General features: G+C 45.9%; 1 protein-coding gene across 1 annotated transcript in view; it reads left to right on the plus strand.

Moving 5' to 3' along the window:
* The window catches only part of LOC117796597, a 22,981-nt gene extending 11,697 nt beyond the window's left edge, over nucleotides 1-11,284 (plus strand). Inside the window, exon 4 of the mRNA XM_034644794.1 lies at nucleotides 11,039-11,284. Within this exon, the coding sequence (XP_034500685.1) occupies nucleotides 11,039-11,157 (119 nt within the window). The 3' untranslated portion in view covers nucleotides 11,158-11,284. The remainder of the gene's footprint in view (nucleotides 1-11,038) is intronic.
* Nucleotides 11,285-12,054: the final 770 nt, after the last annotated feature.

Consider the following 12,054-nt stretch of genomic DNA (forward strand, 5'->3'; position numbering starts at 1 on the left):
TTTTTTAAAGATTTTTTATTTATTCATTTGACAGAGAGAGACAGCCAGCGAGAGAAGGAACACAAGCAGGGGGAGCGGGAGAGGAAGAAGCAGGCTCATCGCAGAGGAGCCTAATGTGGGACTCGATCCCAGAACGCCGGGATCACACCCTGAGCTGAAGGCAGACACTTAACTGCTGTGCCACCCAGGCGCCCCTCAGAGCAGAATTCTTAAACAGATTCTATGATTTTCACATTTTCACATATAGTTTATCTGCAAAGCTGGAAAAGGCCTGTAAGAAGGGATGTAAGACCCGAGAGCAGTTTATTTTTCAGTTCTGCTGTCCTTAGGAGACTCATCCTTGGGCTCTTAAGCTCTAGGGCGTTAACTAGGTTCCCTGCTGCCTTCTCCTCAAACCTCCCCTTCCTCTGAGTGGTGGCTTAAGTACAGAGGAGCTGGTTCTCTTGGAAGGGATGCATGCCTTGGAGGTTGCTCAGGAGAGGAGCCTCCTGAGGGCGGGGCCAGGAGACCTTTCTTTTTCTGTTGAATGCCTCCAACTATTAGTGTATTTGCCAACTTTGGTTGGCTAAAAAATGACCTCCCCAACGATATTCACATCCCAATCCCCGGAACCTGTGCATGTTACCTTCTATGGCAAAAAGGGACCATTGCAGATGGGATGAAGTTAAGGATCTTGAGTTGGGGGGGGTGGTCATCCCACATTATGGGGTGGGCCCTGAGTTCAATCACACATACCCTTATGAGAGGGAAGCAGAGGGAGACTTGACATACACAGAGAAGATGATTTGAAATCAGAGCAGAGACTCAACGCTGCTGGCCCTAGGGACTGGAGTGCTGTGGCCACAGGCCAAGGAATGCTGCAGCCAGCAAAACCTGGAAGAGGATTGTCCCTGGGCCTCTGAGGGAGACTACGGCTCTGCCAACACCTTGATTCCAGGGCCATGATATTGGTTTTGGACTTCTGAGCTCCGAAACTGTGAGAGAATATATTGCTCTTCTCTTAAGACACCAAGTTGGTGGCTAATTTTTCACAGCAGCCATGAGAAACGAAGACACAGGCTCCTCACCTGCTTGCCCTGCAATGTCTGCTTTGTTAGCACTGGGAAAGTGGGGGCCTCTAGAACAACGGTGGAGGAAGGATAGGCAAGGCTTGGGTGCGCAGTGAGCAGGGACCTCGGTCCCTGGGCAGGGGGGCTGGTGGGAGGGAACCTCATTCAGACACAGAAGAGGATCACCAGGTGCAGGGGGGCACTGGGGTCTGGAGGCTGTGCATTCAGACAAACTTAGGTTTATATCCTGGTTTTGCTTCTGATCTGTCATTTGATTTTTGACACACTACTTAGTGTTTTTGAGTCTCCTTCTCTGTCGAACAGAAAAAATAATACATAGCCTCCTGGCTATTGGAAGAATTTAATGAGATGAGGCAAGTTAAAATAGTGCACAGCACCCAGCACATTTACATGCTACAAAGAGAGAACTCAAGCGTGGGATTCAGGCATGGTTGTGACAATCCTTGCCTCCAGGAGGCTAAATCCCACCAGTCAGGCATGGTGCACCGAATTTCCCACGTAGCCAGGCTGCAGCTGGTGTCAGGACATGTCCAGGTGAGGCAGAAACAGCGCTCAGGGATCTGGCTTGGGGAAGGAAAGTGGCCAAACACAGCCCATCCCCTAGGATCCCAAGGTACTGGGCATCAGAAATACCTCATCTGTGGGACTCAGTGCACAATGAAAACATTGGGCCCCTGGTTCAGGTTATTACGAATTTCAAGACAGCAATGCACAGGGCCTTTCTGAGCGCGGGGCTGTGGAGACGGCGCAGCTTGCCCACCCGTGAAAGTAGCTCTGTCTGCTTTGGAGGAATGAAAGATAAAGGCCAATCCTGTTACCCAGACCAGGCCAGGCTGACGGGGCAGCGTCCTGCTGAGCCCCCAGGCGGTGCTTGCTGCTCAACTCTGCTGTGAATGGGAATCACGGGGGGCCGGGCCGGGGGTGGGGGGTGTTAATAGGCAGATTCTGACTCGGGAGGTCTGGGGGTCTGGGGTGGGGCCTGAGAGTCTGCATCTCTCGCTAGCTCCCTGGTATGCCTGATGCTGCCAGTCCTCAGGCCACCCTTCGAGTAGCACGATGCTGAGGGACGCCTTAGGTCCAGCCCATGTGGGTGATGGGAACCTGGCCATCAGTTTTTCTTTTCCTCTCAGCTTCTCAAGCTACCAGTCTTATCATCAGGGACGTGACACTTCTATTCTGAACCAACAGGAGAACACCTGAATATTATTCCAAGAGTCAGGCTGGGTTTGAGTCACAGATAGGAAATTTAGATCTGATAAGAGGGGTTGTGTGTTTCAATCCTGTTACTGATAACAATAGCAGCAACAATAAAGTAACATTACCTAGTAATTTCTATTTACTGAACATAAACCACGTGCTAGAAACTGTACTAAGCACTTTTGCAGGCCTTGTCTTTTTTCATGGTTTATAACTGCATGTAGTTAGAAATTATTCATAATAATAGCTAATACACATAGGCAAGGTCCTATTATAGGTGGTTGTGTTATATATTAATCTATTCAATGTCATACAAAATTTTTACTCTTGATTTTCATGCATTGTCTGGCATGACTTCTAACATCCTTGTGGTAGGTAGGCACTATTATTGTGCCATTTTACAGATGTGGAAACTGAGAAATGTTCAGTTAGTTGCGCATATCTGTCTGGCTCCAAAGCGCACGCTCCCAAACACCCTCAAGTAGTTTGTCCTCGTGGTAGAGCAACCGGAACCGGTTGAGTGTTGGCCATCACTAAACAGCGTCCAAGGTGTGCTCGCAGGTGATAATTTATTGGATCCTCGCAGGTACCCCATGAAGCAGTGCTGGATAAAGAGATGGAGGCGTGGAGCTGTTCAGTGACCAGTCCACGTTCCCAGCTAGTCAGTGGGACATGTGAGACCCAGGGCACTCGGACTCCGTGGGTGCCGCAAGCTGTCATTTCTCATTGGAGGGATGATGGGAAGGAGAGTGTGTGAGGAGGTGGGCTTCCAGTTCCAAGTCTGACAAGTTCAGGCAGCAGCTCTGGGGAAGGGAGAAGTCCAGGGGCAGAGCTGGTGGTGGGGAGCGGGGGAGGCCCACGCTCCCAGGTGTGACCTGTCCACAGCTGGGGCTGGACTTCTGTTGCTGTGGGAGGGGGTCAGAAGCCCCCCCCTTCCCGAGGATGCTCCTCTGCTCTGCCTTTCCTGGGGTCAGATGGACAGCAGAGCTAGAGGGCTGAGGGTGAAGCCTCAGACTCTCAGGTCTGACTACTCCCTCCCTCTGGCACACTGTCCTGTTTCAGTCCAGTGGAATTGCTAACAGTGCCCCCTTACTGCTTATTAGGGGGATTAAGTGAGTAACCCGTGGAGAGCTCCGAGAAGAGAGCCTGGCTCTTGCTCCTACTGACAGGTCTCATCTCCCTGCAAAGAGCTCTCACCTCAGGATGTTGGGTGGGACTACCAGCGGGTCCCCTGGAGCTGAGAGGCTGCGGCTTCCTTGTCCGAGCACTGGCAGCATTCACCATGTTAGCTGGGCCTCCATCCCTCTCCAGAGCTCAATTCTGTTAACACTTTGAGAAGCAGCTCATGGTGGAGACTCTTTCCCATCCATAAAAAGCGTATATAACCTTCAAAGAAAAGGACACTGATTTTCTCTCCAAATGTTATAGAAAAACAGCTCACATTGGGGTCAGAAGGTGTTGGCTCTGGTCCCAGCTTTGCAACATTAGGTAGCTGTGTGCTTTTGAAAATACCACTAAAAGTCTCTGGGCCATGGCTTTCCCGTCCAAAGAATGGAGCCAAGGCCCCTCCCCTCAAGGAGCTCCATTCTGGCACAGAGGAACATGCCAGCAGAGGGATGCATCATCTACTAGCTATATTTGGCTGTGACATTCTCGAATCACCCCCCTTCTCACCCTTGGATCCTACCAACAATATTGAGCTGAACAGGGAAGAAATAAATATGTCTGTTGCCAGTCCTGCTCTTTTACCAGGTACCTTCTTTTCCAGTTAAAGAAAAATCCACTAGAAGACCAAGTTCTGAACCACTGTCTTTGTGGCATTTGTCCCCAACAAGGTCCTCTTACTGGTCAAAGTCCAGTGGCTTCCGAAGTTCAGATCCAACGATATGAGACATGACCTTGAGTTTCTCCAGGTTGGTGAAGACAAAGCGATTCTGAGGTCACCTTTCTCATTCTCCCAGCTCACCTGTACCCTTTTCCAGGACTTCAGATCAGCAGGCCTAGAGGCTTCTGTCTCAGTAATTCAACAACTATAGCAGCTGGTTCTTTTCCCTCAAGATTTAATACTTGTCATTTATCTGTGTCAAAACTGCAAAGGAGCAAGTTTCCAAAGACAGATTTATTATGTGTGCTGAGTGTCTCAGGTGCAGCGGTGCATAGAGATGGGCTGAATTCCATATTTTCCCTGGGTTTTTGTTCTATAAAAATAGCTGCTTTTACTTTGCATTCAGACAAGTGAGAAATATACAGTCTCGAGCTGTGAGTCACCACGGGGCGCTCACAGAGAGTAACATTGTGGGACTGGGTTCCAGCTATTGGTTTCGGGGTTACCTGCCAGGCTTGCACACGTGTTGGCTTATGCAAAGAGCAGGGTGTAACCTGAATTGGCTACATAATTTGTGAGGCTCAGTGCAAAATGAAAATGCAGGGCCTCAAGGTTAAAAAGCAGGAGAAAAGCGCTGGTATAGATAAAGCTTTTTCCTTTCGTAGGCGGTCTCTCTCTCACTTGTCATGGTGCTTTTCATTTACTCTTTAACATTATTCTAAGAAAATTAAAGTTTTCACTTATTAGCATGAATTTTACTGTTCATCTTTATATTGTGCAATGCAAATTTAAATGCAAATGGGAGAACATGTAACTCTTGGTTGGAGTCAATGGAATTACACAATTCATACTTTGCAGCTCCTCCCACAGGGTGCCTTGAGCTGGCCAGAGGAGGCAAGCCCCAGCCAGGCTTGGGAAGGTAGAGGGAGGAAGAGACGGTCCCTCCCCTGCCCCCCCAGGCATGGAGTTGGCTGAAGGAGCACTCCAGGCATGGTGACACTTGCAGGAGAGTGTGGATCCTCATGGGTGCTCTGGGGCCCCTCCCCACAATGCAAGGCCCATGCACGCTCTTTCTGGCTTGAGGGCTACCAGCTTCCCCTGCCTGCCCATCCCTCACCCCCCACCCCTACTCCAGGCCAGCCTCCGGACTGAGACTTCCTCCAGCTGCTGGGGGAGGGGAGTCTGGAGAAATCAAGCTGGGTCTCTCCCCCTTCCCATGAGCTCACCACCCCAAAGCACAGCAGATGGGTTCCCCAGAGTTTCAAATGTTGGTGGGACATCTTGGTAACTCGGTTAGGGGTAGGAGAGCAGCTCAGTGCGTGGACACTTGGCCTCTGGCTGGCCATCCACCAAAAGCACCGTGGTGCTCCCAGTCCCACCCCGAGATGCTGTAGGGTTCAATGCATTTCTATCCTTGTGTATCCTAGGAAGTAAGGTGCTTGCTCACCTAGTTTGTGGTTAAACAGCAACCTCAGGGAAAAGAAACACCTCTCTGGCGAATCAACCCTATGCTAAGCTTCCACAGGTGTAATTGATCCCTGCTGTAACAATAGCAGTGGGAACCTTCTAGAAAATAATTGCAGGAGGTATGCGTGTGGTGACTGAGGGACAGGGAGCTTGATTTTCACAACTTCATAAAGCAAGGTCAATTTATTCAAACCTTGTAGATTCCGGGCCACTTCTGACTGAGGTCTGCTAATGATTTCTCATTTTATACAGTTGATTAAAACAAAGCCTTCGAGCTAAATAAAACACCTGAACAAAATTTCTTGTGCCCAGCACTGCTCAAGGATGGTCTCAGTGGTCTGATTTTGGACTCTGAGTCTAAGTACTCTGAGCATGATGTTTTAGGCACTTCGTAATTATCAATTAGTACCTGTTGACATAATTCAATAAATGACTCAAAACCTGGTATCTCCTGTTTTTAAGAACATTCCCCTTATGTTCCACGATTATGAGATATTTCTTGTAAATTCATGCTTGGTTGTCTTTTTATTTTCTAATCAAAAGGTAAACTTGGGTTTCTCAAGCTAGTGTTCTGTATTAGGCAGGAGAATGTTTTAGGCATAGTTACTCTACTGCTGATTATTGTACTATTTCTTATGGGGAAAATCTGTAAAGAATAACAGAAGATCACTGGTGATATTTGACATTTCTTTGGTCTTCAATCCGTGGACAGGCGTTACTTGGCCTCGACACAGATGCTGTTTATGTTTATCTAGAACAGCGGTCTACAAGCTTTTTCTGCAGAAGGCCCGGTCGTAAATATTGTAGGCTATGTGGGCCATATAGTGCGTGCAGCTACTTCTCACCTCTGTCATTGTCGTATGAAAGCAGCCACAGACACCACATAAACAAGTCAGTGTGGTTGTGGTCCGATGAAGTCTTATTTATGGACACTGAAATTTGAATTTCATTTCATTTTGGTGTGTTACAAACATACTATTTTTCTGATTTTTTCCCAACCACTTCAACATGCAAAAGAACATTCTTGGCTTGTAGGCCACACAAAAACAGGCTGCAGACCAGATTTGGGCTGCGGGCTGTGGTTTGCCAACCCTGATTTAGGAACTACCCAGTAAGAGTATTCTTTTGATCAGATAGAATTTCCCAAAGAAATAAAACATATTTTTCTGGCTTGTCTTCTGTTTCATCAACACCTCAAAGTCTTGCTACTCCTCTTCAGTGATTAGGCTATCAGGGTATCACCCCCTTGTTACAAAAAATTGAAAGGGGTAATTCACTTATTCATAGATACTATAGTTTTGTGTCATGAGCCAAGACCAACCTTAGTAGATAACTTACCTACTATTGAATTAATGTTGCAAAGAAGGACTACAGATCAAATGCTTCTAAAAACAAAGTCATCATTTTTGGTAGACAGCCTCCAGCATTAAATTGACTTATGGACAATAACCCTAAGGAACAAGTTAACTAATTCAGTCACATAGTCATATATTTTGCAAACAATTTAGTTTAGAGAGGGCACCGGGAAACTATATTTCTCAAGGTTAAATGTTCCATGGGTGTTTACAGAGATATTTTATGAACAAGATGGGTATTTGGTCCACCTGCTCTAAATATTTTCCAGGCAGAAATTATTGCTGTTTGGTGCCCAGGTGAAGAACTTTCGGGGCTTGTTTGCTCTTTTGTCTGTGTACTAGAGTGTATCTCACAGGCTTTCTGAGGAAGATCTCGGTTCACCAAGGGCTCCTTCAGACTTCCCCTTTGCCTTCTATTCACGCATGTGTCCTTGCCAGGCTCCTCAGCTTCCTGAAGGGCACGCCGATCCTGATCCCACTGGCCGACTGTGGAGGCAGATTGGTCCCCTGCTCAACTCCGCAATATGGCAGCTCTAGTGCTTGCCAGCTGTTTGTAAAGGAGTCTCCCTAGAAGCCCACTGGGCAGTTGAGAGACTCTTGTATGTGAATTCTCCTCTAGTGGTTCTGAAACTTATGGGGGCTCAGAGCCACCACTGATAATCTGACAAAAATTACAGGCCCTTTCCTCAGGGGCAAAAAGCTTGCTTTAAATTTCAAGAGTCTTAGTATAAGCATCTGTTCTAAATACTCCAAACCCCGTTCCAAGTTGAAGCCAGGCGACAGAGATACTGCGCCCCACCCTGTGGACGGTGTTAGGGGATTATCACACCCTGGCCCTTTCCTTGTGGAAGGTGAGGAGATTGTTTACTTCACCCTGCACATCCTGTGGACGCGGATCTGTGGGAGAAACCACTCTCTCTGTGGCCTCAGGACCATTCCGTATCTTGAGAAACTGTTCTTGTTTGGTCTGTTATTTATTTTTCTTTCTACATGTGGTGACTAAGGTAACTCAGTGACTCTCCACCCTGGCTGCACTAGAGAAACACAAGGGAGCTTTTACATCATAATGAGCCAGCCCAGACCAATTAAATCATGGCCTCTGGGGTGGGGCCAAAGAGGACAGGTCAGAAGCTCCCTGTGTCCCTACTGGGCCGTCAGGGTCGGGACGGCTGATACTTGATGACTCATCCTGGGCATTTTCTGGCTGCCAGCAGCAATGCCCAGGGTCCTGGGGCTGTCATTCATGTCCTCCCCTCTCGCCTGACATCATACCAGCCTTCAGGTCTCATTTTCCATTTGTCAACAATTTTATTTTATTTTTTAAAGATTTTATTTATTTGAGAGAGAGAGAGTGAGAGCGAGAGCAAGCAGGAGAAGGAGGGAGGGGCAGAGGGTGAAGGAGAAGCAGACTCCCCACTGGGCAGGGAGCCCGATGTGGGCTCGATCCCAGGACCTTGGGATCATGACCCGAGCTGAAGGCAGACACTTAACCAACTGAGCCATGCAGGCGCCCTTGTCAACACGTTTTAAATGTGACTTTATTTTGTTGCAACTTATTTTATTTTAATGGAAGACTGTTTGTGGATAACTTACTTGAGCTGGTTTAACCTGAAAAGAATAGGGCGGGGTTGTTGTAATATTATAGGGTTATCTCCTAGACACGAGGGAAGAAGTGTGCAATTGGCCGCAGGAGACACAAAAACTGGGATTGAGAGAAATATCAGAGACCAAGGCATTCTTTCTCCTAGTCTCTCTTGTTTCTCTTCTCCAAGCACCCCATTTCTACTTTTTTGTATGCATCTGTTTCATTCTGTCCACCTCCGTAGACCAGATTTCCTTTCTTCTCTGTGAGAAAGGTAAGTTGACATGGTCTCATTCAGCCAGTCAGTGGAACATGACCGCTGTCTCCAAGTACCAAATTCGAAGTTACAGGAGAAAAAGTGCCGTTGGGTCAGCTTGAGCCAGTCGTTTCCACCAGGTCTGTTCCCTCAGGACCATGAGGGCGGGGTAATGACGTGCAAATATGGCTTCAGGACCCCCCATTATAAACGCGAGGAGCAGTTCTTAGAGGGGAAGGTCACGGGCTAGGCAGAGACCCTTACAGGTGGCTCCAGCAAGAGTGTTCATGTAAGCCACTCTGAGCCTTTCTGGAATAAAGAGGAGTGTAAACAAACAAATGAATAGGAATGCTCACCATGACTTACACATCAGGAGCTACCTGAGAATTTAGCCTCAGGGTCCCTATGGCAGTGGCGGGTAATAGAAAAATTTCACACAGAGGGCAAATGGGACCAGTAGGTGCTGAGGAGACAGGAGACAACGGACAGCTCAGCATCTCAAATGCTCCCCAAAGTCACGCCCCTGCAAAAGTCCCGAGTGCAGCCATTTCTCAGTCTCTCCTAGATGATGCAGCTGTATGTGAAATGCATGCTGGACATGACTCTGGAAAACCTAGGTCTTCGCCCGTTTGTGGCTCTTGGCCTCACTTGCCAGAACTGCTTTAGAAAAATATTAAAAGTGGAGAGCAATAATGCCATGTTAACAGACGTTACTGTTCCCTGGGGTTTGGGTCACACATCTAGCAATGCTCAACATTGCTGCACAAATTTTGACAAATTTCAAAGTCACTGCAGCAGAGTCAGGACTGGACAGGGTCCCATTTGTCAAGCTAACACCAAGCAAGGTAAGATCAAGCTGGTAGTATTAGCTGCAGCAGATGTTCATCAGGAAATCTTTGATATTATGTAGCAGTGATAAAAATAGCTGTCATTTTTTGAATAGTTATTATGTGCCAGAAGTTACTTTCCTTTATCCTGGTCGTCATGCTACAGACTATAAGGTAAGTTCTCATTAACTTTCTATTGAAGCCTGATAGACTTTCCTAGTGAACATACTATACATGTTGAGCTCAATGAATCTTCACGACCCACATAGAACCAGCACCAAGATCAAGAAGCAACATGACCAGCGTGTGGTCATTTCCAGTTAGTGTGCCTACCCCAAGGGTAATCATCGCCCTAATTGTCTAAAAGTAGAGATTAGTTCTGTCTTTCTGTACACTCTGCAAATGGAATAATGAATGGATACTCATTTGGGTCTGGCTTTTTTCACTCAATATTGTGTCTTCTGAATTTCATATATATATTTGCATGGATGTAGACCATTTATTCTCATTTCCGTGTAGTGTTGCATTAGGTGAACATGTGGCCGTTAATTCAGTCACTTTTTGATGGACATTTGGGTAATATCCAGTTTTTACTGTGACGAATAGTGCTGCTGTGATTCATTCTAGTACATATTGTTTGGTGACTCCATGGATGAGTGCCTTTCTACTGGGGATATAACTAGGAGTGAAACAGCTGGGTAGTAAGATACGCATATGTTCAGGTTTATTAGACACTGACAGTTTCCCCAAATCCTTGTGCCGATGTACACTTGCCCCAGCAGTGTAGGAAACCTCACTTTGCTCCACATTCTCACCAGCCTTAATTGGGAACTTGACGCCTTTTTCTTTTTAGCCATTCTGGTGGGTGTGTGGTGGTACACTGTGGCATTTCCTGGATGATTAAAGAAGTTTAGTACCTTTTCATAGAGTTGGTTTGGGGGTTCTTGGGGGTTTTTTGCCATTTGGTGGTTCTCCTTGTGAAGTGTCCATTCAAGCCTTTTGCCCATTTTTCAGTTGGGCTGCCTTTTTCTAATTGATTTATAGGCATTCTTTATATATTCTGGATACAAACCCTTAGTTAGATGTATGTTTTGCAAATTTCTTTTCCCACTCTGTGCATTTGCTTGATGATGTCTTTTGAAAAACCCAAGTTCTTAAGTCTACCTTCTCAGTATACAGTTGACCCTTGAACACCATGGGGTAGGGGTGTGTAACTTTTGACTCCTCAAAAACTTAACTACTAATAGCCTACTTTTGACTGGAAGCCTCACCAGTAACAGAATGGTCGATTAACACATATTCTGCATGTTACATGCATTATACACTGCATTCTTATACTAAAGTAAACTCAAGAGAAGCAAATGTTATCAAGAAAATCATAAGGAAGATCATTTACTGTGGGGGTTCCTCAAAAAATTAAAAATAGAACTACCTTATGATCCAGCATTTTCACTTCCAGGTATAGATCCAAGAGAATTGAAAGCACGGTTTCAGAGAGATATCTGCACCTCCGCAGTAATAGCAGCACTACTCATAACAGCCAAGCGGTGGAAGACCCAAAGGTCCAACAATGGATGAATGGATAAACAAAATGTACTTTATACATACAATGGAATGCTATGCCTCCTTAAAAAGGAAGGGATTCCTGTCACACGCTACACCATGGATGAAGCCTGAGGATACTATACTAAATGAAATAAACCAATCCCCAAATAATAAATACTCTATGATTCTACTTATATGAGATATCAAAAGTAGTCAAATAGTAGACTGGTGGTTATCAAGGATTGGGGGCAGGAGGCAAAGGAGAGTCATTGAGAAAGTACAGAGTTTCAGTTCTGCAAGGTGAACAAGATCTGGCGACCTGTTTCACAACAATGTAAATAAACAGAACTGTACATTAAAAAAAATCATAAGGAAGAGAAAATACATTTACAGTACTGGATTTATTGAAAAAAATCCACGTGTAAGTGAATCTGCACAGTGTAAACCCATGTGGTTCAAGGCTCAAGTGTAATCAGCATTCTGCTTGGTAGGAAGTCAGAGAGAAAACCCCTCCCTCGAGGCAATGGAACAAAAGTTTAATATGCAGCTGAATAGAAACCGATCCTAGCAGGTCCAATTGACTTGGAGATCAATGATTTAAAAACAGGGAGTGTCTCAGCCTCTGGAGGAACAGGGTATAACTTTTAGGACGAATGCAAGGAACAAGGGCCCCAACCTCTCCTTAGGGCTGAGCTTTTCTTTTGCTACCACAGCTACAGGAATGCATTCTGGCTGGTCATTGTAAAAAGAAATGAAAATTATAGCAGATCTATAAGAAAAGGGGAAAATTGAATATGATTATTTCAATCATGAGAAAGAATATAGAGGGTTAGAAGGAGATTAAAACAACAATAGAAAAGCAATATGCATTTTTTAAGAGAATATAAATTACAATACAGACGAAAGGNGAATATGATTATTTCAATCATG

Source organism: Ailuropoda melanoleuca, chromosome 16, assembly GCF_002007445.2.
Source record: "Ailuropoda melanoleuca isolate Jingjing chromosome 16, ASM200744v2, whole genome shotgun sequence".
In the NCBI taxonomy this organism is placed as follows: Eukaryota; Metazoa; Chordata; class Mammalia; order Carnivora; family Ursidae; genus Ailuropoda; species Ailuropoda melanoleuca.